Source organism: Drosophila miranda, chromosome 4 (genome assembly GCF_003369915.1).
Source record: "Drosophila miranda strain MSH22 chromosome 4, D.miranda_PacBio2.1, whole genome shotgun sequence".
Taxonomy (NCBI): domain Eukaryota; kingdom Metazoa; phylum Arthropoda; class Insecta; order Diptera; family Drosophilidae; genus Drosophila; species Drosophila miranda.
Window position 1 is genome coordinate 19,616,598 of NC_046677.1, and position 27,993 is coordinate 19,644,590.

Sequence of the window (27,993 nt, forward strand, 5' to 3'; positions counted from 1 at the left end):
CAGAATGCAAAGTGGGACTAAAGGAGTAGCCTGGGTTGGTCTTCATCGGCATTTCGCCAATGTGAGATATCATGAATCATAATTAAATTAGCATTCTAGAAAACTTGGAAAACTTGTTTCCCTAGATGAAAAATTCCAATTTCATCGATTTCGACCTTCTGGTCGGTCTGTTGCCAGGCTCAGAACAGGTGGGGCGATTTTAGTGGAGTGAAGGAATGGACAGACACAAGAGTATCCAAGTGCATGCCAGGAACATTCTTTGAATTTTATTACCTGACGTTAAGAATTCTTGCACAGCATCTACCGACTTTCATATCGTCCTTATTCTTGTGTGGCAAAGTTGGTTTTCAGGTGATGGATGAAGGGTTATTTGTGCTGGTTCGTTTTTATGAATATGTTCCAGTGATTGAATTTCATCAAGTATTTGCCGTTTCTTTCTAGGATGCACTGTTAATGCGAGTTCCATCGATTGTCATAGTGCCTGCAACTTTGACAGCTACATCGGCGCCAGTCCCAGTTCCGGCCGGAGTTACTCTGTCGTGAGAGGCAACCCCAGTTCGGCACGCAGCGGGAAGACTCGTTACGAAGTGACCATGCGACTCGGCGCAAATCTAACAGGATATTATCGGTATGCTGAGAGGGAGCAGCTGTCGGGTGTCATGGAACGACAGGTGAGATGAGTGAAAACATGAGTATGAAAATGTGTGCTTAGCTTAAGTTAGGTTTAAGCAAGGAGAAAGCATCCATTCCATTATTCCACATAATTGTTCGTCAAATTTAGTTGGTCGTCGCCCTCGCGCCTAGTGGCCGCAGAGGCAGCCTGGCTGATGTTGTGGAGAACGTTACGCACAGCTCCCGGTGTGCCGTCCAGCGAGGAGGTCCATGGGTGGTGGGAGGCCTGCTGCTGCGCATTGTTCGGAGTGGGGCTTCCGGCGCTGCTCTCCATGATTGTCGGCATATTGGGTGCGTGCTGGGCCAAGGCTGTCTGCGCCTCGGTGCGCTCCAGCAGCTGTGTGAAGCTCCCGCCAATGTTATCGTTGCCTTCGCCACGTGAATAGTTGTGGGCCGATCGGGATAAGGGACGCCAGCGATTCAACTTCTTAGAGGCCAGCCGCTGAAGGGGCGGAGTACGGGTGCCAGACTCCGCGGACTTACTTCCAGAAGAATGCTGCTCCAGCAGACTACTCACGAGCTTGTCTAGGACCTTCAGATCGACGTTTAGTTGAGAGTTGGGGATCGAGTTCATCCGGCTTCCAGCCAGGCTGCTCGAATTGGTTTGCACGGGGTCACCATCGGCTTTGACTCTGTTGAGGCCGGCTATCTTTGCCAGACGTTCCGTGAGCTACAAACACAAAAATACAGATATATGCATGAATTTACTATGGCTCTTAGGCTATACAACCATCAGGTTTACTTAGACTTTAATTTAATTTACCTATTATTAAGAAACTGCTGCAGTTTGCTAATTGTTCAATAAGTAATTGCTAGGCTCACTAATACTTCAACGTAACCAATTAAACTTTCTAGTATTCATATGAGAAATTACAATTAAGCAATAAAAACTAACGAATTATGCCCTTGGGCCTTGTGGCCTTGTGTGAATAAAGCGCACGAGCATGCCAGAGACTGCCTTTTCTCCCTCTTTTGTGCCGGCAATGGCACTGCCACTGGTAGTGGCACTGGCACTGGCACTGGTACTTGCAATGGAAGAAAAGCAATATATTTTCGGAAGCGAAGGCTGGCAGGTCTGTCAGGGCGCCGGTTCTTCTCAGGAAGGGCGCCCGCTTGGAGCTGCTCGGTGTGCGACTTTAATTGATGTTTCATTTCCGTTGCAAAGTGCTTCCGTTTTCCTGTGTTGCGCATCCGCCGTTTGTTTTGTCCAAGCCGGAGCCGAGCAGAGTGCCGACCTGGTAATTGAGTATCAATGCGGTTTTAAGTGAAAAATGCTGCCAACCTTTAGCCCTCACTTCTCCTATGCCATGCCGCGCCAGGAGCGTCAGGAGCGCCAGGAGCGGCCTCTTAACGTGGCATACTCAATGGCCAACCATTTCCGTTTTTAATCTTTTGCCTTGATTTGCTCACTCTTCGTTTTCATTTTCGTTTTCGTTTCTGCTTTATGTTTCTGTGTTTTTTCAATTGCCTCGTGCTCCATTCAAATGGGGTTAATTGAGTTTTAGTGGCCGGGACTCACTTTAAACTGATTACAAGCTGTCGAGAGGGCCGGCGGGTTTCGAGGGCGTTGTCGCAGGCTCCGCAAGTTGGTTTTGCATTTCGCATTTCGCATTTCGCTCGGGTATTTTGTAGCCTGTCTCTCGAAATATTTAGAGCATGTCAGTCTGCCATCCACTCAAGTGGCATGCCATCCTCGCCGCGGCTCCGTCTGCTCACATCTTCCTCTTTCGAGCTCTATCCGCCTGCTCCGAAATGAATTAATGTAGAAGTTGATTTGTGGCAATCGACGCTTGGATGGCTTTTGAACGCTTCTTGGCGGCGAGTTTTAATTGAAGCGCCTGCCTGCCACGCCTACTCTTAAACAGGAAATTAAGAAAGTTTTTCCAGACTAACTGGCCCTGGCCCTATAATTCTAGATTCGGGCTTGTGGCATGCAAATTTTCCATCATTAGCGAAAAGGTGAGGATATACAAATGAAACTTTTCCGATTAGATCTGCAATTAGTGGTTTTTCTTTCCTAAATTTTGACCAGCGACGAGAAGAAGTCCCGCATATGCCTTTCAGCTACTTAGTGATCTTGAGTTGTTGTTCCTCCACAACTACCCTTTCCCGAAAACCCGTAGCTGCAAACTGCGTGGATTTATGACCCACCCAAGAACGTGGACATTCTGGACATCTTTTTGCTCATTTTGGGTTCGAGGAGGTCAACTTCTATTTCTCCCTGTTTTTGCTTAGATTCCACTTCGCCAAATAATTGTCAGTAATTAAGCTTAAATACTGCTCGTCGGAGCGCCACTTGTCTGGGCCAGGATTGAAGAGGTCTGAGCCATCAAATGCCATTTCCAGACACTTCCTATCGCTCTTGAGGGCATATGGTATCTGTCAGCTAGCATTGGTTTAACTATAATTTCATCAAATTCAATGGGAACCAAACAAACGACACGACGACTACTATACGGTCAATGTTTTTCTGAGAGGCAATACAGAAGATTGGACAAACATAAACAGGTGTGTTCGGCATTTGTATTTGCATATATTGATAGATGGCAGGCGAACCAGATACTATGTGTATCAACTGAATCAATATTACTGAATCTGTTGCTTTATAGAGAAATTTGGGCTCGATGGCTCGATTGATGAATAATAAAATGGCAAATATTTGGGCTTGTGTTAACTAGGCCCACCTTCTGACACAAGAGCAAACTGAATGCCAATAAATTGCAAAGGGAAGTCGTAAACTGCTGTGCAAACTTGCGAATCGAAATCGAATATAAAAGGTCGCATCCAGGGGGAAAAGATTATCATTCGCCACTTGCGAATCTCCAGCAAGATGAGGAAGACAACGGCGATCTTGAGCTGTGTGCTCTTGGCCCTCTGCATAGCAAGCCTGCCGTTTGGGGCGGCCGTCACCTGTGAGGCCGAACCCACGGATGCGGCCTGCATTGACTGCACCGTCGACACAACCAACGCCGAGTGCGTGGCAACCACCACGGTAGCAGCTGAAGTCACGACAGTGGCCGCCGAAGAGACCACGGCAGCCACGGGCGCTGAGACAACCGCTGCTCCTGCCACTTCTGACACAACAACGGTTGCATCCACAACCTCAACAAGCACCAATAAAAAAAAGAAGACGGTCGTCAAGTACAAGCGGAGAATCAAGCGGGGCAAGCAGAGGAGGAGGCGCAACACAAAAACAAGGCGCAGGAGAAGAACCACAACCGGCTAAATTACCTCAGAACGGAATCACGTACACCGCCAACGACATAGGACATGCAGAAAACAAACATACTCTTAAATTAAGACTAAATTGCGCAATTCTTAAATAAACTTTGGAAAACCCAAGTAAAAACAATATTCTGAGCTAGTGCAGGACTCACCTCACCAGCCGCATTGCTGGAATAACTCATCCGCTTGACCTTTTTGAATGTGACATCGTTCTCGGCCTGGGCTAAGGCACGCTCCAGGGCATTATCCATTTGGACATCGCGTTCTTCCAGTCCTTGATAGTGGCCGGTCCTGCGACATAGGGGAGGACGGAAACAAGTGTTATTCAATCGTTCTATTCTAAAAATATGTCTGAAATGTTCCTTTTCAATCAAATCGGTATCGAGCTGTCGTAGTCTTCATCTAAATCTGTTATTGAGTTAATTTTCCAAATTATGAACACATTTTACCACCATTTGTTACCTTTTGTGGGCTCCTAAAGCCAAGGCACGCCATAAATACTGGGAAATGATTTCAATTATGCGATACATATTTTGGCACAGCTTCTCTTGTTCGCTGTTTTCGCATTTCCCTGCCCTGACATAAATACTTTCATTATTTACCTTTCCAAATTCCTTTCAAGCATTTGCCATGACAAATGTGTGGAGTAAATTGCCTTGCCCCAGGACATTCCCACTCAAGTATTCATACAGAAAGCAATTGTAGGCGACACTTAAAAATTGACTAAAAGGCGTCCTGCTGCAAGGAGTTTTCTCTTATCTATGTTTACCACTCACCCAAATAGCTTGTCCATCCCCCTGACGGTTCCTGCAACACTGCCACGGGCACGGGAGATGGTATGCCGCATTGTGGAGCGATTCGTCTTGCGCACAGTGCGAAGATCGGTCTCCCAGAATCTGTTGCAAAAAGGAATATTTTACAAAAATAGTTAAATGAAATAAATTACACATGTATATACATAAACGTAACGAAGATCGTTTGGGCCCCAATTTTATATAATATTTTCGATAACTTCTACAAAAACTTTTCCTTCAGTTGAGCTCATCTGAACTTTTCCTATTATAGGAAATATCCTTCAGGCTATTGGCGTGCCGCTCGGCAGCAGCCACGGCCCCCATTTGTGGTGGCACAAGAATCTGTCCGAGAGAAACCCCATAAAAATCATTTTAAATTGGAAGAGAAAAGAAATTCGCAACCATAAACCGCTGTCAAAGGAGAAAGAACCACAGCAACGAAAACAAAACCAATTCGCCAAAGCCGGGCAAACTGAATAACTACAAATAAATATGAAATCATGCACTTTATGCGTAATGCAACAGCCTGCGGAACGAAAACTAGACCGTCTGGCATGGCTTGGCATATGCTGGGAGGGGTCCTCGAGCTCCCTGTTCTTCCACTCAGACTGTCCTTCGTATTGCTTCCTTTTATTTGAAAAGGGTCGCTGCCCAGGACCCGCCAGGGCATGCAAGTATTGGACTCTTCGCCCGGACAAAGTGCAGAAAAACAAACAGACAAAACCATCGGGAACGGATGGCTCTGGCAAATTTACACAAATGCACGTTCTGGCCAATAGATGCTATGAGGGCTGGATTATATAGCAATCTGATCTCGACCTACTCTACTCTCGCAATAGCCAATAATGCCAATATCGCGTTGGTGTTCGCAGGCTTCTGGCCAAAATAAACATATCCTTAGCAAGAGTATGAATTCCGCATACACAATTTCTAAAAGCTATACAAACAACCCGCAACGAGGCTGCAGAGCGTGTGCGTGCTTAAATAAACGTTGACATGGACACAGAATGTTTTTACATATGTCCTACAAACGCGTACATACGAATGTATGTGCAATGAAATAAAATGGTACACTCTTTCGCGGTCAGTTTATGGTAGCAGAAGTACGTTGACAACTGGGGTAGAAGAAGGTTTAGCCCGCGCTTAAAGTTATCTCGAGCGGCACTTTCGAAAATTAAAGGTCGTTACGGCCAGCCATATGTCTGGCCTCTAGGACTGCCTAGAGGGCCGGGCTTCGGCACGCTGACGCAGGCTGAGACTGAAGCTAAGGTTCCCATTTGTCATTTCGGCCAGAAATGGAGGGCATTTATTTTCATTAAGATTGCCTAGACCACTCGGCACTTGCCGACTGGGGGAAAACATGGAATAAGTGAGTTAATTATGCGATACATCATATTTCGAAGGAAGCACTTGCTCAGGAAGCTAAGCAACGCGCAGCACTGGCTGATGTAATTTTCTTTGAATGTTGGATACAATTCGGAAGACGTTTCTAACAAATCGTTTTCGCTAAAAGGCCAGCAACAACGCAATCCAATATACTTGTACACTGGCTGTGTATGAGTACGAATCGCTTCTCCGACACTCTGTTGAGCTCCAGCCTTTTATTGATTTAAACGTGCAGCCTGCTGAAGTGTCAGACAATACAAGTTAATTTCCCCAGCTAGTTGGTCGCAGCACACACGTGTCGTCTGCGGGCACTGTGTTTGCCCGTTGTGTTCCTTAATCTAAGATTGAGCAAACCAATAAACAAACTGGGAGTCATCAGTTCAGACCTGATTAAGTTAAAGTCAATGTCAGTGCTAAGGATTGTGTACAATTTGCATATAAAGCATACGTATGGGATACGTATGATCGACCACGAAGACAAACCCCGAAAGAGCAGGCCAATGAACGGGAAACTGGAGAACCTTGTGGCTGATATTTGTCTGCGTCTGTTGGCATTATTAATTACACTACCACACTACCAAACGGGAGGCTGGCCAAGCGGACATAACGGAAATGATAAGCGTAAAAGTAATTGCTCCTCCATCATTAAATACAGTGCAGATTTTTAATTTTCCCTTATTCAGAGGAATGTATACAATTTCCCAAACGGCTGTACAACTTAATATCGAATAATATAATGTATTTAATGGGGGTATAAATACTATATAGGTATTGTATAAACTATGAATCTACTCACCGCTTTAAGTCCGGACTAGCAGTATACGGTGCGGATACTTCTTTAATCTTCAGTACTATTATGGCGGTGATAAATATGCAAATCACATTCACAATAGTCAGGCAAGCGGACACAATGCCATTGATCAGGAATTCAGTGGGCAAGTAGCTGGTGTAGAGGAAGGGATACGCGCTGGTCGAGTTCATTGGCTCGTTCTTCAAGTGCGGAATACTCATGTGCTTCTCCGGATATATAAGCCAAATGCAGGCCAGCGACCAAAACAGACCCTGCAAGGCAAAGGGAAGAGAAGAGAGGAAAGTCAGACGGATGGGCAGGAGTGTGACTTTGAAGTTAGTCATGGCCGACGCTGCTTTGGTGGCCGGTCACATGTGGTTGGACTGGCGCGTCTGCTTTCGGGGTCAGAAGGTCGCCGCGTGCTTAGTTCAGAGTGGGGGTATCGGAAGGCGTGTGAGTCGGCTGCCTTTGGCATACAAAGTAGTGTGACTGCCTGCCGGCCTTGAATTGTTATAACTTTTCAGTATGTGTGGGCGACGCGTCGCAGATAAAACTTCATTGTCGCATTTTCTGCTCGTTCTGTTATTCTTCTATTCTCTTCGTTCTCTTCTTTGCTATTATAAATTATAATGACTCAGCACACTGCTCGGCAAATCCGGAAGTGCGTGCCTTCTATGTACACACATACACACATACATAGACTCCTATACGGATGTGTGTTTGTTTTTCCATTTGTCTGCGAGCAGAGGGCATTTCTTTTCCTCGACTTACTTTCTGTTTTCGTTATTATTCGAATTTATGACCATTACTCTGTGAATTATTGCGTGCTTGGATTTGAAAGTAGGAGCCGTGAATTCTCCCGAAAAGAAAAACGGAAGTTCGTAGTTCATTTTGCGAGAAAATTACAAATATATATACTGGTCGCAAATTTAATAAACCAAAATTGTCAATTGCAATTCTTGGAATGGGTTCACACAACGCACTCTTCAGCGTGCCAATAAAGAAATTACTCATACGCCCCGTTGGCCAGGCTATTGCCTTAGGGCCAGACGAAATAGCAATTAATTGTAACACGCTTTGTGTGTAAGAATAAAATAATAAAAACAAACGTGGAGAAAAGCAACAAAGCAACAACGAACAGCTTCAGTGCGTGCCACTGATTTATGCAGCCCATACTCATGTAGGTTGACGCAAGGATGGGAGGAGGAGGAGGTGGAGAGGCGGCACTTGCACACATGCTCGACCGCAGTGGCCGCCATGATTAAGCGATTTCGGCGCCATTGTTTTAGCCGGTTAAAGTTCGGCTGGGACTTGCGTCTCTCGCCTCCATTAGCCATTACCCAGTGTCCATAATTTGCCTTTTGCATCATTTTGTCATGCTTGTGGCCTCCGCCTCCCAGCCGCGCCTTTGTCTTTCTGTCAGCATTGATAAATGTCAGCAAGCGGCGTTGCTGGGAAGTTTGTTTGTTTGTGTGGCACTTGGTCTGCCGTTTCCTATGTGCAAGTTTTTGTATGCGTTTCCCTTCGGAGCCTTCTGCTGCCTTTTGCTGCCTTCTGCCTTCGGCCTTCTGCCCTTTTGCAGTGTGTGTGCCCGCTTTATAATTTTACGCAACATCCGCTTTCAGTTGGGAAACAGGCTTCATGGCTTGGATTCACAATTTGCACTTGAAAATTGGGTCGAAATTTATGCACTCGTTGCGGCTACGCCACAGAAAGTAGGAAAACAGCTGAGAACTGGTCCGGAGTGGCCTCCGCTCAAACTCCTGCCGGCCGGACAGATTTATGGGGAAAAGTTTTTGGGCAATGCACTTCAGATTAATCAGCAAATTGTATTTCGGCCTAATTTATGGCGAAGTTCGCTTCAAGGGTTCCACAAAAAATGCCATTGCTAAACTTCTCCAACTCTCGTTTGCGTTTTCCGATACCAATCGTGGTCCGGCCTCTAGGTCCGTTCTGTCAACTTAGCCCCCCTTAGCCTTTGCAACAACACTGCAGTTTCCAGGGCGTTTGCGAATTGTTGCAACACTTGAATTATTGGTTTGAACTTGGATGTAATAAATAGAGAACGTTTTCGTTCTTTCGGTATGAATTTAACTTGAGTCCCATAGCAGAATTTTGTGAAATGCCTAGAAGTAAGAGCTATTCGTGCTTTTTTTTCTATAAATTATGATTAGATTAGTCCCCAAAAATTATCAACTGCGCAGTCTTTCTACAAAGAAGACAATTCAAGGTCACGGAAAACATCTTCAATAAACGCTTTTCCGTCATAATATTTGTATGGATTTTTCTCATTATATGCATGCCGAAAAAGCCCTTTTGTTAGCCTCAGGCATCGGCTTACCAATTAAGCATACTTCAGACACACATACACATACACATACACAGATAAGTGGGTACTCACGCAATTGACAACCGGGGGCAGCAGCGAGGCCGAAATGGCAACACCGATCAATGGGCCCGCAGAGCCCTGCAGCAGGGCTACGGCCACGCCGGTGCCAGATGTTAACGCCCACAGAACGCCCATCCACAAGGCGCGCACATTGCCCCTGTGAACCGAAAGAGAAATTATTGAAAAATCAACTGTAAAATGGCTAACGAAAGAGCAAAAACGAAATATGAAAATTAATTAAAAATACAACAGAAGGCAAATGACAAATGTCCACCCTCTCCAGTAAATGCTACATCTGTTTGTCGCCCCTTGTTGGATAGGCGCTGGGGCGCCGGAGGTAACTGCAAATTAAGTCACATTTAGATGAATGTTTGGCCAACAACCGACGACTGTCGCTGACGCTGCTTATCTGCCCTGCCCCTTGCCCCTTGACGCGGCAGGGGTCAGCGGGAGGGCAGACCATTTCTTTGTCGCCAGGTGACGGTGACTTTTTATACCTTCTCTCATTGCGCAAAGATTTTTTGACACTCGCGCAAGTTTGTCAAGTGTCAGCGGCTTTGTTATCACTTCCGCCAACCAACCTGGTCGCCCACGGCTTGTCGAGTCAGGAGTCGGGAGTCATAGTCGTTTAATGGCGAGAAATGTTGGCAAACTTTTCATTGCGACGAGATTCTATACCCTTTCTGGGGGTATGCTCTTACGTAAAGTACTTTTGTCTTGGTTTATTTTATAGCCCTTATTCGAATGTCCATTTATATACAATATATTCTATAGATATGCACATTACAGACTCGAGGGAGAGTCACGCGTGTCCTAAATCAAACAAAAGGGTATTGTTGGCTGTGCCACGCCCCTCTCGGCTTTGATTCATTCGCCCCATTTGTACCCTTGGTTTGCCTATACGAAAATTCGGAATATTTTTTACCTTGGAGCAACTTTTCTTGATTAATGGCGCTTTGACTTTGCTCTGCTGGGTCGCCGTAGGTGTGGGTTTAATTTATGAATGCTAGAGTATGAGCTGTATGAGTATTTAACTTTTTATGCCCGAGCATTAGGCAAGGCATATACATTTGTTTCTGCAAATTGTTTATGGTTCAAATACGTGCATTGAAAGTAATGCAAATGAGGGCAAATCAGGGCTTCAATTGTTTTCTGTGAGTTAGGGTCGCGTGTTGAAAAGTGCTTCAAATAATGCTGTGGGTACATACGAGTAGTATGTGATGAAATGTACCTAGCTTTCTCGTACATCTTTCTGTTTCAATGAGTAGTGGGTGCATGGAACTAAAAAAGGGCCAGAACAGGGCTGCTTTGAATTCTCATTTAAGTTAACTCCATTATGAATTAAATAATGAACGTAAGTAGAACAAACAAACAAGACAGAAACAAACATACAGTTCCATATTTTACAAGCACATACTCGTGTACACATTTTATTCCTGGCTGCTGCAGACTAGACGATCCGTATCTGTCAGATACTTTCCCATGACGATATTTGCACTGATAATTTTTGCTAGTTGCATGTGGCACTCGCCGACAACTGCAACAGTGACGATGTGTGGGGAGCCCACTCCGAAAGCAGTATATATTTAATTCATTTCGGTGTTGTTATTTATGTTTGTGTCTGGACAAATGTGTATGGGAGGAGGGTGCAATCTGCGTAATTAAAATAACACCTGTACCAGAAAGCTTCCCTCATTGAGAATACTTGTACGTAGTTAAATATTTTATGAAGTATTGATATTTAAGTCTAGGAATCTAATTAATACTGGAACTGGAGAAACCTCTGCTAACGCAACCACTTAAGAGACTCTTCCTCCACAGCAAATTCCCTATCAACCAATAGAGTTTTTCCATCATCAATGAGGTGGCTGACAAATGAACGTCGCTAATCCAATGGTCCGCAATGACAAGGCTCTATCTGCACGCGCCACGTGACACAATTATTGAGTTGAGTGCACGCCAACAATGGGTCGGAGTCGGAGAAGAATGACCACAAGAAATTCACGTTGATTGCATGCCCGCAATAGGCACACGCAATCTGGAAGAATTCATTATGTGTACCTATTATTATGATGAAGACGTGGGTAGTCATGGGCGCTTTGGGTGGGACTTGGCCAACAATAAAGCACCAGCCCAGACCACGGCACTTAATTATACATAGATACAGATGCCTAATACACTTGCATGTCGGATGTACATATGTATGTGCGAGTACATTTAGATGTCAGGCTCAACCGAGCCTCTGCCACATTGTGTATTGTGTAATATTATTTTAACAATTTATTTTGTGCAATTAACACAATTGCCGACACACATTCATTTCACGCAACTTCCGGCGAATTCTGTGGCTGAGCTTAATTTATTGCTCTAGCCGCTGCTGCTGCCGCTGCTGCTGTTGCTGCCGCTGCTGCTGTTGCTGCTGCTGTTGCTGCCGCTGCTGCTGCTGCTGTTACGGGGCGTGCGCGTCCCTAAGCCTATTTTGTGCCCACTGCTGGAACAGATTTACACAGACGGCGCGTGGCAACTTAAAGATTTCTTCGACAAAAAACGATGCCGTAATAAATGTGTGCTCATATATATAGACTAAAGTGAAGGGAGAGATGGGGATGGGTATAAGGATGGGGAAAAGATTGTTTCCTCGCCCTGCCGCGCACTGCCGGCTGGAACCCCTTTTAACGAGCACACGCCTCACATTACTCCAGGGTCTTAGATTATTTGACTTATTTGCAAGTAATTTGTTAGATTCTCACCCATAGACTTACCAATGACTTAAAGTAGTAGCAAATTTTGAGCTTCTTGCGACACTAGATAATTAACATATTTAATGGATTTCGAATTTTCTTTAAACTCTTGAGTCGCTTTGGAAATTCGGGGGATTTAAGGGAGTCGAGTTTCTTGTCACTGGGAAATGAATGACTCTTGGTAATTAGACTTGATTAATATTCTTAATGGTTTTTCCCCATTACTGCCGACTGCCAAAAAGCTACGGGTAATATCTTTTATGATTTTAAACATGATTTCATATCAGACATTTCCACTAAACATTTAGTCATTTTTGTCACTCTAATGCTCTCTTTAAGTCAAGTAAATTGTTCGATTTTCAAATGGAAATTGTGTGTTATTCATTGGAATATCCAGCGTGTATAAAAAGGGTGCTATTGTTTCAAATACACACGCGTATGTACGTATCCCTTGCTGGAATCGAACATATGGGCTGCTCGTCGTTTTGGCCTCTGACATACGAGTATTTGTGAGTTCAAAGATAGAATATGGAATTGCAAATCATGAATATCTCTTAATTAAATTCTACATCGAAAACAAATTGGAATTTGAATGGAATTGGCAACCGCAACTTCAGGAAATGTCATTCAGATTTGATTATACCCAATCGAATCCGTCGATGACCAAATAAACGGAATTAATTTATTGTTCATGGTGAATTGTTGCGAACGTGAGGTATTTTCGACAATCCACCGTAATTGTTCGGCTTGATTGGGTCTGATTTGGGGCTTGTTTAACGTTGCTTACCATTGCCTTACCTGCCGCGCATTTCCTCCGTGGGCCAATCGGAATTTTGACCCCAAGGCATTTCGGTGGTGCCCAGAATAAGACCAAAAACGAAGCCGAAAAGTAGGGAGATGAACATGCCCAGTCCGAGGGAAAGGAAGCCAACGCGCTGAAATGAGAGAAGGGGAGGGACGGGCGGGTGAGTGAGGGTGAGACAGTAAGTTAAATGCCAAAAGACGCCAGAGAGCGACACTTTAAGCGATAATATTGCATACTTTGAAGCGCCAAGAAACTGCGAGTGGATTCGTGACATGTTAACCCAAATTTGCAGCTACGCAACTGCAAAACTGTTGTTGGCAGCTGCACACACAAAGGAAAAATGCTCTAATGTCAGCCACATGATGTCGTCTTAGTATGCCAAACCCACTACCCACTACACTACCCACTACCCGACCCTACACTGGCATATCTGGCATATTCCCTTCCCCACATTCGCCAGTCAAACACATCTGTGACGCATATAAAGTAAGTGGTACACAGGCTTTAAGCAAGGGACTAACTAGTTGAAGACATGGCAGTGTCCCTTCAAGTAAATGCACTTTAAAGTTTAACAAACTAGCATTAAAGTTGGGCTAAAACGCTGTACTAATTTCCGCTGTATTGTTTGCTCTAGTAAGTATTTGCAGACACGAAACACATTGCGTTTGGGTTTGCGTAATGCGTAAACAAATTACACACAAATCTGCCTTTCAACTTTAAATGACATGCAAATATTTACAAAAATTGCTATTCAATAACATTCAATACCTTGGACTATAAACATTTGTGAAACCAACTCGTTTTCACTATTCGACTGTTATGGTATGCCGTTAACGTTTTGTCTGTATCAATTATTTTTAATAGCTGCCATCAATTTTGAATATTTTTTCACCTTTTCATCTTCTGTAATGGGAATTTTTGTGTGAGATATTTTTTCCCTGCATGCGGGATAATTTGAATGTTGCTTGTGTCTATTAAATATTTTTCAGTGATGTTTTTTAAAGTTGAAATATTTTGTAAAAAAATAAAAACAAGCCACAGGATTGGTGTGGTTTTCATCCATCCAGGGCGGTGTTTCAGGTCTTAAAGAATGAACTAAATTGCCCAGGAAAATGTATTTGTGCATCTGAAAAGTCTTCAGCATGTCAGTCTAACTCCAAGTATATTCTTCGAAAGTTGTATTTAGGAAAAGTTATTCGCGCTTTAAGTTTCGTGCTTTATGGCCCAACTGAGGCACCCTATCGTTTTAGCAAAAGATTATGCTGCCGCAACTTGAGCTCCCTTATGAAAGGAAGGCGGCAAAAAGGATGTACACAGACATATGTATGTATTTCAATTAAATTTTAATTGAAGTACGCAGATGTCAACAGCCGCAAGACACCTGGCTACGGGTGTACCTGGCACGAGTGTACGGGGTGTGGTTGGCTGAGTGTGCTGCTAAAAATTGTGTCAGCAGACACCGAGCCGAGCCGACAACAAGTTGCCTGTGGGATAGGTACAGTCCAAGGCAGACTGGCCCAGTCGCCTCTTCATTAGAACTGAAAGCAGACGAATATATTTACCTTTTTATTTTGTCTATTTGTTGCAGGCTGCTTGTCCCCTGCTTGTATTTGTTTAAAGGTGTCCGAAATTTGTCTGCTTTTATTTTGAGCCCTAAGACCAGTCTTTTAATTTCATGAAGCAAAATCCGCTTTAAATTTAACAAAAATTCAAGAAGGAGTATGCTCTGTGAAAGCAAGATAGTTGCTGTTTCTTTTCGTGACAATTATGACAATTTTAAGAGCAGCTGGACCATAAGGTGGTGTTAGAATGCGGACTATAAGGTGGTGTTAGAATGCGGACCATAAGGTGGTGTAAGAATGCGGTTCAACTTCAGTTTTATTTGCCGTGAGCTAAACGTGTTGCTAAGAGCTGCGTTCCTTACTTTTAAGAAGCTTAGCTTAGGTTATATACAAGAAAGATCTGCTGTTGGTGGTGTTTCTATCTTGGTATAATTCTGAGCAGTAAAACTTGGTATAATATTGCTTTAAAAGATTCTTTCATTTTTAATAATAAAGGGTTTCAAAGCGCTCGTTTATAATTAAAATACAAAATGTATTTACATTCATATATCGATTTTTGGATAGCAATTTTTTGTTTCCATCCAAATTTCCCAGAACATTTGAATATTTTATACGGCTCCACCCTCTTCGAGCTAACGCTGCCAATAAACAATTCAACAACTTTACCATTTACCACAAAAGCGATGCAAATTTGCAAAACATCAAGCGCTGTGTCGTTATGTCGCTATTCATTTGACTGGAATAACCCAAATACACTCGTCCGACCCTCACTGGCGCATATTTCGGTTGGGTGTATGGGAATTTTGACAGCTGGCACGGAGGACGGATTGCCATTGGACCGACGACTTTCAACGCAATTTGCAATGCAGTTTTTATTATTTTTCAAATGTCATTTGCTCATAAATCACTCAAAAGTATCACATATGTAGACCCAGTCAAAGAGTCGCGAAAAAGTGTTGACAATTCCATTTGAAAAGCGATTCGAAATGGGCTTTTGGACAACTCCCTTCATCTACCGTTTCCGGTTTCTCTATTTTTCCCCAAGGTTTTATGTTCTGGATTTGTTTTTGCCCAGCTTTTTTGTAGCGGTAACACAGTAAAACTCACAACCGCTATGTGGCGTGAATGGTGGCAAGAATATAGCACTTACCATTAGCTCTTTGTCGGAGATAATTGCACCGAATGTTATCGACATTACGGGCCCCATAAGCGGCGAGACCAACATGGCCGCAACAATATTTGGTGCATTATTCTCGACCAGTCCGAGGGCGGCCAGAGAGCTAAAAGCACAAAACAGAGGTTGGAGGTTAGAGGTTAGAGGTCAGAGAAATGAGATTTTACTACGGAGTTGGTTATTTTCCAACTTGTTTCGCTAACTCTTTCTTGAGCTCTTTGGCCGTACTTACTCGGCGGTAACAATTAGCAGCAGATAGTCAAAGGACAGGGAGCCCCCGGCCCGTACGCCGTCCACCACCTGTTTTACGGTTAATTTCGATTTAATTGATTCCACAAAAGTGTTCCACTTCGAGACGTCCTCGGCATCGTCGCTGTAAACGGCAAAGAACATAAAAACTCAAATAAATATGCGCCGCCATAAAATAAACTGTGGTAATGGCGGGATAAGATGTTTCTAATGTGAAAACACCAAGTGGGATAAAAATGTGCTCCAGCTGTGTAATTGGCGCAATGCCCTTTTATTGGGGCTGAAGAGTAAGGCGAAACATGGATGCTTTTGGCTGAAATTCCTTGATTTCAATGAGCTTAGCGCCTCGTAGTACGAGTATCTTCAGGGAGTCCTTGCCTTCTCTGCCTGGGTGTAATTATTCAACCACAACATTGGCCAAATCATCGCCCACGAACAAAACTCAACTCGAGCACACGCTAACCCCAATTACAAGCTCATCATGTATGCACACAGGTATTCCAAGTCCAGGTCTGTGACAATTACTTGGCAGGAAGTCACCGTGTGTATATGTATTTACTGTCGGCTTTGTCATTTCGAATAAGGACAAGAGCAAGCAAATAAATTGTACGCCCCAGCTGGATGCATTTAACCCTTGTCTAGGGCCAGAGTCATAACCCTATCAACCCAGACCAGCTTTCATATGCAAATTTTGGCATTTTCACTTTCCGACACGTCGACTAGACTCCGAATTCTGTGACAATACTTGTCCCAAATAGCTCGTAAGTCTACCCCAGAAGAGTAATAAACTTGGGCGTGAGCCAAGGCCTATGGCCTTCTTCGCGGCGGGTCTGTGGGGGTCTTCCGGCTAGACGAGGCGCAAAGAGAAATAGCCAAAAAGAGATGCCAACGTGAAAGAGGCAAATGTCACGTTTCTAATAGCCAGACGGACAAAGGATGACGTTGAAAGTGAGACTAAGACTCGACTGCGACTGCGACTGCGACTGCCAGTGAAAGTTAATGAAATGACTGACGCCTTTGACACGTAGGAGAACACCTGAAATTAGTTTTCCACAGAGCGACAGCTGCGGGAGGGAGCCTGACAAAAGACTGACTTCAGTCGCCCTGACAAACGACTGCGTGCCGTACAATGCCATGCCGGAGAAACACAATACTCGCGAGCACAATGCACATGCAGATGCAGATGTATGCACTTACCTGTAGTCATCTCGCATGTTGGACGCATCTGTGATGGCATCATAACTAACGCTGCACGGCAGAACGCTGCAACGGGTGAACGATATAGATTTCAGTCCATGGCAATAGTAAAACTAATAAGTAACACATGTTTTATAGGTTAATAGTTCAGTACTGTATTGCTGTATACCTTGTCCGTTACAGAGTATCTTCCATTTGAATTAAATTTGTGCGCATAAGGGTATTAATCAGATAACACTTTACATTGTCTGGCTACTCCGCCCGAAGGCTTGAAAAACATCTGCTTCTTGCTTCTTATTCTTCTTAAATGTCTTCGACTTCCTTTGGCAACTGGTCACACCTTCGACTGCATTTTAATCCCTCCTGCTTAATGCTCTTAAATGATTATCACACCTACTTATCGTCCCTTCTCCTGCAGCATCCTACAGTGTATTGTTGCTCCTGTAGCTTTTGTTAGTGCCTTTGTTTCTGCATGCTCTTTCTTGTTCTTTGCCCCTTGGCCTTTGTCTGTTCGTCTTTAATTTACTTAAAGTCCCACTTAGTGCAGTTCATTGTTCTGCTTAACTTCAGCTTCTCTTGCATTTTTCTTCATTTAATTACTTGGGAGCTTTTCTTCAAGGCCTAGTGTCCGGTACGGTGCTGTTGGAGCTAAGTTTATTTAAAATAAGATGTAACTTATACAGCAATCACACTTTTAATTTTGAGACGGCTGTTGTCCAGCTGTTGCCAAGAAGTATCGGTTTTATCGGTAGTATTACCTAGAAGCCTACAAGCAATCAAAATATGGCAATGCACAACACCTCAGGAAAGCAACTGAGGCAACTGATCCCCCACTAAGCCTTGGGTTCTCATCTTTCTGCATTTTATTGCATTTTTATTAAAACCAAGAGACAGGGCCTGAACGAGGCCAGGGGTCGACCAGCTGTTGCACGGCAAAGTGTGGAGCGACCGAGTTCTTGGCTTTCCCGGCACGTTTAGCGCTGCGTCCCGCTGTCCCCCTGTCCCCCTGTCCCCCTCAATGTCTCAAGTCTCAACTTACCTGACACTGGAATTCAATTTAGTGCCAATGCCCAGTTCCGTGAGACAGTGCAGAGTAGTCTCGCAGGCGTCGCCGGCTTGCAGCGGAAAAACGACGTGATGAAAATAACCTTTTTTGCTTGTTGTCCAAGTAACGTGCTCAATTTCAAGCTTGACAAGTAACTCCTCAAGTACCTGCGAAAGAAAGACAAGCAACAGCTTAGCGCGGAGCATTCCTCCGACTTACAACTTTTGCATTTAATTGGATCGCTGGGGATCCGGGGCTGGGCTGGACAGAATTTGATTTAATGGCTTGGCGACTGTTGATTTATCTCGGCCTTGCTCGAAGACCGTCTGTCTGTCTGTCCCAAGTGTTGCATTCATCAATCCTTGGCCGGGGCTTAGAGACCACCCCATTCATCAGTATAATCCACCACAAGATAACATCTGGGTAACAGACGTTACTTGCGCTTCGCAAAAGTATGCAATGCGCTCGAGTCACGTTCTGTCTCGTTAAGTGCATTCACAAAGCAACAGTCCGGGCCCAGAAGACACAGCCGCAGTTGAAATCAAACTCTTGCCGCACAACGCACAACGCACACGAAAATCAACTTTAAGTGCTTGGGGACACATAAAGCTTCGGCGCTCTTGACCGTACCTTCTGGTCGATAGCATGGCCGAAAGGGAGGGTGGTACTTGTGGCTGCCCAGAGAACGACTTACCTTTTCAAGCGGCACCACTAAATTACGTCTGTCCAGCGACGCAGTTGTCGCAGTTGTGTCACCTCCTAGGGCTCCTGCAGTACGCTTAGGCCCCTCTGCTTCTGGTCGACCACCAACACCGACACGTCCAGTTCCTGGACCACCGACACCGCCACCTCCACCACCACGCCCACCGCCCACACCGCGTCGATACTTGGGCACATTCTTGTCACGTAATTCAACTTCGAGTCGTAGTATTGTGTTGTTATTCTCCGGAAGATTGATGTTCAGATTATTGTTGCCACCTCCACCGCCACCGCCACCAGCCCCTCCTGGTCCGCCCGAGCCGACCACAGGTTGGTTTCCATGGCTACCAATAGTCCCGGCAGAAGTCTCGGTGTTAGCTTTATTTGAAGTGCCTGAAATTGGTTAATGAAAAGGTGATGTGGACATGTACATAAATTAAAGCTGATGCACTATTAAGAAGTATTATATAATACATGAAGGTCGGCTAGTAGCCAGCATTCGCGGCATGCCTCTCTTTGACCGCCCAAATCGCTAGGCTATAGTTTTCTTTCGGTTAATTTATTGCCATTTAACTATTTATATTATAATTAGCGTGAATTTCTGTGATATTTGGATATCCAGTTATGCGTTTAATAAATATTTGGCTTACAACGGCCAACGATGTGCGGCATGTCGACCGCTAAGCTCATTTTTGCTGCAAATTACGCTAATTAAATGCCACCCTACCAATAACAAATAATCATTGTTATTATACAATTAAACGGGTATTTTGTGCTCGACCAACCTTTGTTCAAATTAAAGTCGGAAAATAAACACGCCCATGCCGCATGGGGCTCCACTAAGCTCCACTTGAGCTACATTTGTACCTACATAAATAAATAAATAAAGTGGCAGGCGAAAAATCAAATCAAAGTCTATATAAAAACCATACAAAGGATCACAATTTATTATGCCAACGAGCAGGCACAGACGAGGGGGGGGGGGGGAGCCAGCCAGACATCGACATGTAATATAAATCCCGCCACATTGACAAATGCCGAAATAAAGCTTAAATGCGCTTAGGCCAGAAGCCAGGACTCACGACCCGCCCCACCGCAGCCAATGCCGGGTGTAGGTCGGGCGTAGGTCTGAATTTGTTTCGCATAGTTTCTCTGGTGGGCAAAGTTCCAAGAGTCAGCACATTTGCCATCCTTGGCCCCGGCCAGCCAATACCTGACCATAACCTAAGTGGCTCTGCTTTTGCCTATTTCTGTGACTCTGGGTCGGTTACTGGCATTGAATGGCCAGATCCGGCCAAAGATTCGTTAAACTTGGATAGGTGTGGCATTGAAGAATCTGTGATTTATGTCTGACACCTTTGAGCCCTGCTCTACACTGATTCCACTTAAATGTGTCGCTCTCCTTTTTCCATCTTCATTATTTGACACACTTTAAGATGTCGCCAAGGACAACAAGTATACTTTTTATTTTAAGTTTTTTGGCATCGAAATTCTTTAGGCCTTATACTTGAGGTACTTGTTCTGTTTTTTCCCCACATGCCCCACATGCCCCTGCTCCCATCATCAGCCTAGCTTCATAGTCATTATCAGCCTGGGCGCTGCCATAGTGACAAACTAAATTAATGATGATTTTCTTTGATGGCAATGGCGATGGCCCGGCTGTTGTTTTGTATTTAAATAAATGTTTGATTAATGCTCTTGCCAAAAATTGACTCCTACATGTTCGTTCCTGTCATGGCCTTTTTTCGTGTCAGATTTCCCAGGACGCCATACTCGCGTTTCCATGTGGTGCGGCCTTTTATTTCATAAATTATATTGTTGATGAGTTTTTATTATATCCATTTTTTTTTTATCGCCTTTGATTATGATAAATTGTTTGCTAAAATGGACCGCTGGGAATTTTTTATAATTAACAATCATTTTTCGGTATACAGGAATATCCAGGAAGAACGATTAAAAAATTGGCAGCCCAGCCCCCACCTAATATTACCTTCTGGCTTCTTGGTTTCTTGGCCCAAACTTTTCTATTTATTCAACCTGTTCAGTTCGAAATTTTCTTCGTGGCTAATTCAATTTTAATATTACATTTTCTGGCGGCAGCGTGTGCTTCCCACTCTTGACATGCCCTCGTAAAGTCGGCTTCCTACAAGGATTCTTGGTAGGATTCTGCGTTAGATAGCCGCAAACTCTGTCAGGCCTTACCGAAAATGCGAAACAAACAAATCTACGGCTCTGTGTTTACGTCCGTGTGTGTCTGATGGGAGTTCATGCAACATTCATGGAATGCTTTCAGTTGCTGAAACACTTTTACGATGTCATAAAATAATTAATAACGCCACTAAACAACGTAATTACGCGCTAAGCTCAATGCATACAGGTAGATGTGGGAGTGGGAGTGGGCGTGGGTGGGGATGTGGCTGGGGCTGGGGATGTGGTAACGGATCACTATGAGCATGGGTTGGAGGCCGCTCGGCAGATTTTGCGGTTGCCAACGCCTAGGTGAGTGTTACAGGTTCGTGTAAACAAAATTGCAACTTTGTATTTAATTAGGCACAAGCGCTTATTCAATTTCGCTGTTCGTTCCCCGGACTTACCGTAAATCAGCTCACGTTCGAAATTTGCCGTCGGCACAACGATTAGAAAGACTACGCCCGGCATCCTGTCAACGCCTGTCAACGGGTGAGCCTGTGAATGGATAAACCAAAGTGGCCCGTTTAGTTAGCAAATTGAGTTCCGAGTCAGGCTCCGTGACTGGCGCAGACCCTGGCCACCCCTCCCCCCAGAGACTGAGACATTCATTTAAATTTTTCTGGGCTGCTTGGCCAGGGCCCAACGAAGTCTACTCCTTCTTAGCCACCCCTGAACGCATTCAAAACAGATAACTGTGCTTTGCATAAGCAGTAGAAACACTTCCCCAGCTATAAATGCAGCCCGTTATCCCAGACTACTCCGAGCCGTACTATATTCAGTCACGTCACTGCACAAGCATCTCTCCGGCATGTCTAGGTAAATTTTCGCTTTCAAGACTGAACTTTTTAATGTTAAAGCCACTCTCCGGAGAGGTAAGTAGTCGTAAATGCGAGCTGAAGGTCATTATTAGTAGTTGCCGAGAGTGAGCCCTGCTTGCATTTTTCTAAAGGTACGGATCCCTTGCCAGAGAACAGAAGCATACTTACAGCTCGGAAGCAGATGAATTAAAATTTCTTAATTAAAATAGCATGTTCGCTGGACTCCACTGGCCATCCCAATGGTAATTTCCTTTTATCAATCATATACGAGTATATGTATATGTACCTGCCTTCAAGTATTTGGCGAATAGTCGATATTCGAATGTACTGCAGGGGAAAAATAACAAAAAAAACCTTTAAAGATACACATTGGGCCAGCCAGTCCTCTCGTCTACTTGAAATTAAAATGCCATTAGCACAGAGTTGAGATAAAACCGAAGCGAATACGATTAAATAGAGGAACAGAGCAAACGAGCGCAGGATATCACTGACGCCTGAGTGCTGATGCTGCGCCCTGCCCTGCTTGAAGACTGGCGGCTCCCGACTGGATCTTCCTGCCATCGACGCTGCCAGAACGTATGTACATGAGTGTAAGCGAATAAGCCTCAGATTTAATGGAGCTGGGATTTTTACTCCACAATGAAATTACTTCGATGCGAGGCCTGTCTGGTGCCTGCCTTGGTTCGGAACGGAGCAGGATATCAAAGTTGCTTGACCAAAGCACCATTTTATTTCGAATGCGGCAGATTGAGTGCAATGCACCTCACGAATAGTGAGTTCAGGCCTCAGTGGACAATTTTAATGCGTAGTCTCTGATGATGTCAGAAGTAGCTTTCTCTACAAACTGTTTTTTTTGCCACACTTTTACTTAAAAACTTTTCAGAGCAGTCGCAAACAAACGGCCTACTCGTGCCCGTCTTTATTCTGCGCTGCACAGAGCCCACAGACGCGACTCATTCACCCGTTCCCCACAAGCCTCTTAAGAACTTGCAAGCCAAACAACCGAAGCCACTTTGCAGCACGTTCACTGTTGCACTTTTTTTCTTACCACTTGCCATCTTTCATTTTGCGGCATATTTATTAAAAAAAGAAAGAAGCACAAAAATGGAAAAATGGTAGAGGGAAAATAGGGCGGAAGTGTGCACGAGAACGAAGGCTACAGGAAATTCTTTTATATTAACCGAAAATATTTATTTTCTTACTCGCTTCCTTCGTTTTTGTGCGCACTTTTCTGATTAATTCCGTAACTATATATTTACACAACTCGGGTGAAGTTTTCCCTGCGCGACGACGACGACGACGACGAGGCACTTGTGAAGACCCAGGCCCGTTTCGAGCTTTACTTTCCACTTCTGGCCGGATTTTACTTGGTGCTTTGCATTGTTGATCCCACTATTTTTGTGCCCCCAACAATGGAGCCCACCACTAATTTGTATGAGTACCAGACCGGGCCCTAATTAGGGCGAGAGAATTGCATTAGCTTCGCATTCGGTGAAAAAAATCCCCCATCCCCCCATCAAAAAGCCAATTGAAACACCAAGGTTTCGAGCTCTTTCTAAAAGGCGCTAGAAGGGAACATAATTACTACCAATAAGTTTTCGCTAAAACAACCTATAATGTCCACTTCAAAGTAAGTCCCAGGAAAGCCGAAAGACTTTCGTTGTCAGCTTTGATTTCACGGTTTGCCCCTTTTCCAGAGTATTTTTCCACTTTCCCATTTCTCCATTTCCCCACACTATTGTAGCAATGTACTTTCCGTCTTAATTAAGAGCGCTAATTGGTTATGTCTGCGACTCACAAAAAGTTCAAACCCTGGAAAATGAGTGCCCCCCTATACGAGGGCTTATAGTCCTAAATGATTAGGTGGTGGAAAATAGAAGCGAAATGCGTTGATTTTCCTTGTGTAACTATTGTTTTCGAGATACTCAATGTTTAAGTGTGAAAAAACTATTACTACCCTCTTGTGCTTGGGAATTGGCTGTTTCTATTCAAACCAAAACTGTAATAATTCGAATATTCAAGCAGATTTTTACACAAAGCCAAAAAACAAAGAACAAGTTGGGAAACCAACCATCTGGGACATGGGTAGGGGTCCAGCAGGAGGATACGGCTTAAGCATAATGCATAATCATTTCAGACAAGGATAAGCCTTAAGTAAAACGACCACGAGTCAATTCCTGCAGCCTGGCACACACGGGTGCAACAAAGCCCGGCAAACTTCTACCAGAAAAATGTCTTTTATGGCCAATTTCAGCGAGAAAAGCTTCGGCTTCAGCCCGCAACTTAAAGCAGGTCCGATAAGAGCAGAGCAACCGAAAAAAGGCGAAGGTCTACCTACGGTTGCTTTAAGCGCTCTCCAGTGTAAGATTCTGCAGGTGACTTGGTCCCAACTGTTGCCCACACAGACCTTGCTATCCATATCTAGCACGGATACGTTGTACACTGATGCGTGCTTAATGCTCAAAGGTGCTATTTGCTGGAATATTTTACCATTAATTCCAAATTATGAAAAAGTGTCGTGTGGAAGAACGAGTCGAAGGTTAAGGTGGGAAAAGACTAAGAAAAATGAGGAAAAAAAGGAAGATGGACATTAAAGGGTTTTATTGTGGGCACATTTTTCGAAGTTCTTGTGTTTTGTCAAAGGATTTTCTCTCCATAAAGAGTAAGCCGTATATGTAATCTCTGTATATTTGTTCTTTATTTTACAGCTTGGTCGTGTCTTGCGCAACTTCAATATTACCAAAATCAGCGATCTTGAACTGATTTCGAACTCCACCGATCGCTTGGATATGACTTTTCACTTTTTTGGGGTCAAAGGTGACTCGCAGCGCATTCGGGAGGCAATTACCCGAATGGTGGAGCGTGGAAGAATCGGAAACTTTACATTGGTTGCCAATTTTCATCATTTCGACGAGAATCCGCCGTTGAATTTGCTGGTGAGTAACGATAAAAAAAATAGGGAAAAAATCCAGAAAAACTCATTAATCCAGTTCTTTATTGCACAATTGGCCCAATTTGGCCTGCCAGAATTTAGTTTGAAAGCAAAGTCATAGATTTTTATTTAGAGTGGAAAAAACAATGAGATCAAGAATATTCGCTTAAATACACCACAGGCAGTACTTTAAAGCCTTTCATTACTTATCTATTGAAATGTTCCGACTCTGTGGAATAAATATACATATTTAATTTGTCGCTGGCACTTTTTCACTTTGCACTCGGAGAACATCAATCAATTGGAGGCATTCCATCATTCCATCATTGATTTTTTCCGAATGGTGCTTTTATTAATACGTATCGGAGACAGGAAGGCTGGCTATTAAAAGCGTAATAAATATACTTGTCCGCGCATTACATAGATGGCACTCTTTCCATTTCCGATATGTATTAAACAATAATTTATGAACTATTGAGGCACGTGTTGAAACAAACGAGTCGCCAATGAAAACAACAACAGTAATAGCCCATGTAGCAAAGTGCCGTGTTAATAAATATGCGTATATCCGTACATAAATATGTCAACAGTGTGGCACTTGACACTCGGCCCGAACAACGAAAATAATTATTTATTAATTGCGGCTTGCATGAGCGAACAATTGGCCTCATCAGGAGTCCTGCAATTAAGTTGCATTAACCTGACGACCAAGCCGACAAACCTCAGGCGGTGCCCAACAAGAACAGCGAGCCAACCTGGTAGCTCTGACAGGAACTGAGGGACCGACCCCAGCCCCAAACCCCAACTCGAAAACCACACCTCAACCGCCATATCCCGACTGACTGATGTCTAATTAGTGTAACATTGTCTGACTGCTGTCCATGCGTTTTCCCTCCATTGCAGGATCTGAGCGTCAATCAACCGCAAGGAAGCGTGCGCGAGGACAGCGAGTTCATCATATCCTGCACCGCCCAGGGCTCATCCCGCATGCAATTCCAGTGGTTCAAAGACGGAGCCGCGGTAAATGCCAGCAAGGCAACGAGGTAAGTAGATAGATGGTCCCAGCTGCTTATCACATAACCCCAGGGAGTCAGGGTCAGTGCCCCGGCTCAAAATACTATAAACATTGACCAGTTGAACGCCTTAAATCCGTTTCTGTTGATTCCGAATTTTAATAAAATAGTATACGAGTAAAATGAAAATAAGGAAAAGCTTCTATCCATCCAATGTCACACACGGGAAGGCAGGGTTCGCTAGAGATGCACAAGTGTTCAATTTGACTTTATGACTTTTACACATCAATAAACATGACATAAAAATGCCTCGAAAAATAAAAATGAAACGGCCAAAAAGGATAAATAAGCGAAGCCGAAGATAAAGATTTGTCAGAAGTAGACGGAGGCCAGCCAAAGCGTCGACCAGGACGAAACCTAACCGCAGTAAGCCCAGCCGAATGATTGATCATAAATCCAACAGTGTGAGGCAGTTGGAGCACATGTGTAGCCAACATTCACGAGTGGCATGGTGCGATACTCTGGTGGGGGCCAACAGTTTCAGTTTGCTTGTGGCGCTCTACTCGTATGGGCTGCGTATGTGCTGTGTGCTGTGTGCGTGGGTGAATTACATAAAAAGCATATGGCCGTGACTAACGAGGGGCTGTTACTTGGACCACTTGGCAGGGGTTGTCAGGAGTCTGGCTTTAGCCACTCCTTCAGGCTCCACTACGAAACATGTCTCCCCGACAATGTGACTTGCAGCCGCAGCCTCACCACAAGGCACAAATGCGTAATGGGACGTCATTAGAATGGAGAGGGCAACTTGGCTTTAACCAAGTTAATTCATAGTTCTTCATTCAACAACATTTTAATACTTGGAAAACACAACCAAACACTTGTGCATTGCATTTGGAGCTCAGCCAACAAAAATTTTCACCTGGAGGTAACTATTTTTGTTTACTACAAAATAAATCATTGTGTGCTCAACCGTATTCTTTCAAATAAATAAAATAAACTCTGCCAATCGATATCGTAATCTATTTTGGAAGTACTCCAAAACGAATGCTTCTGGTAAAACAATCTGACCCTTTCTTGGGAGCAGTCTGCCTCTCCAATATCACATTCCTCGACTCAGTCGTAGCCCGAACTTATGATTACTTTTATGCATACGCATACCCTCATACCCCCATACCCATACACATTCCTGTGTGTGTGTGTGTGTGTGCAACAAGAGTTCTACACGTGGCAGGGCCAAGCTGCTCTCCCAGACCGACTTGAACGCATTGATGTGTAAAAAATGACTGCCAACAAGCCGCAAACACATGTTTCCCCAACGATGGGGCCAGTATTAGTAAATATTTTAACTAAAGTGAAGTGAAGTGAAGTCATTCATTTGGACATTTACTAACTTTGCATCACACAAACGACTACACATTAGATCCGTCCGATGACCTAACTTTTGCGTACTAAAATAACCGGAAGTAAGTGAATTTTGAATGCTTGATTTCACGTGGGGAGTGTTATTTATTATCCGAATTGTAGATTGTTCTACGCCAGGAAGAATATTCCCTACTATGTACAATTTTCGACCTCTGCGGAAGCTATTTTCCATAAAAGGGGGTACGTTACTGGAGAAACTTAAAGCTCGAAATTGAGGCGTTCAACTGTTAACCTATTGAATTGCCAATCGCCCGATTTTGACCCAGTTAAGAGATGTTTAACGGCCACAGACCGAGACCAAGAGCAAGACCAAGACCCAACCATAACCTACTTAATGAATGCAATTATTTTCCAATCACGTCGCTAACGCTCCCTAAGCTCCCAAGGCGCCAGCAGCCACAACTATCAAGAACCTACCCAGGTCGGGTCGGGCTTTGATTAACATGCCTTGGCGCTCCCATTCGCTGGCAGCCAAGACTCATGTGTAAAATAATCTATAGCATCCAGCAGGGCTCGGTCATTAATTGCCACACTAATCCTGTCGAGATTGGAGTGAGCGGCATTCCGAGGCCCAACTGTGCTGCTGATTAAGTGTTACAGCGGTACTAATGCTATTATTAGTTTTGGGCCACCAACTATTCCTCATTGAATAAGCTGCCTGCCACACACCACCCACTAACTGTCTTCGGGTGGCTGATTGGTTGGGTTTGGCACCTGAATTGAGGCAGTTCCGCCTCACGGCTAACTTGATTGGTTTTGGTTTTCACTTGTGGAGGAGGAGCACTTGATTACTTTGTTTCGTTAGTTTTTAATCACAGCTTTTTTTGAAAACTTTTTCTTACTGGAAACTTGCTCGCTGCCTTGCTGTCGGGAATAAACTGAGCCGGAAT

General features: G+C 44.1%; 2 protein-coding genes across 5 annotated transcripts in view; one reads left to right on the top strand and one right to left on the bottom strand.

Annotated features, from left to right (window-relative positions):
- The window catches only part of LOC108162045, an 87,421-nt gene that overhangs the window by 32,046 nt on the left and 27,382 nt on the right, over nt 1–27,993 (top strand). Inside the window, exons 6-8 of the mRNA XM_017296572.2 lie at nt 442–671; nt 24,445–24,672; nt 25,572–25,711. Coding sequence (XP_017152061.2) covers nt 442–671; nt 24,445–24,672; nt 25,572–25,711 — 598 coding nt within the window. The remainder of the gene's footprint in view (nt 1–441; nt 672–24,444; nt 24,673–25,571; nt 25,712–27,993) is intronic.
- On the bottom strand, nt 297–27,969 carry LOC108162036. Of its 4 annotated transcripts, none has more exons than XM_033393583.1 (13): nt 27,946–27,969; nt 21,323–21,413; nt 18,724–19,121; nt 18,024–18,196; nt 16,985–17,050; nt 15,771–15,911; nt 15,515–15,644; nt 12,796–12,932; nt 9,269–9,413; nt 6,874–7,139; nt 4,674–4,793; nt 4,050–4,188; nt 752–1,342 (listed from the first exon to the last, which is right to left on the bottom strand). In XM_033393583.1, the coding sequence occupies exons 2-13, from the start codon at nt 21,384–21,386 to the stop codon at nt 752–754; spliced, it is 2,370 nt and encodes a 789-aa protein (XP_033249474.1). In that variant the 5' UTR covers nt 21,387–21,413; nt 27,946–27,969. The 4 variants fall into 4 exon arrangements, with proteins under 4 accessions (XP_033249476.1, XP_033249474.1, XP_033249475.1 ...); XM_033393584.1 differs by having other exon boundaries at nt 27,896–27,951; XM_017296559.2 differs by lacking the exon at nt 27,946–27,969 and adding an exon at nt 22,996–23,102.

Bases quoted from the DNA above. Each gene is read 5' to 3' on its own strand.
- LOC108162036 (XM_033393585.1), bottom strand. From the start codon at position 21,386: ATGCCGGGCGTAGTCTTTCTAATCGTTGTGCCGACGGCAAATTTCGAA. The intron at 15,912-16,984 runs GTAAGTGCATAC...TGCCGTTTACAG, and splicing joins AACATGCGAGATGACTACAG to CGACGATGCCGAGGACGTCT. The intron at 7,140-9,268 runs GTGAGTACCCAC...TTTGCCTTGCAG, and splicing joins TGCCCCCGGTTGTCAATTGC to GGTCTGTTTTGGTCGCTGGC.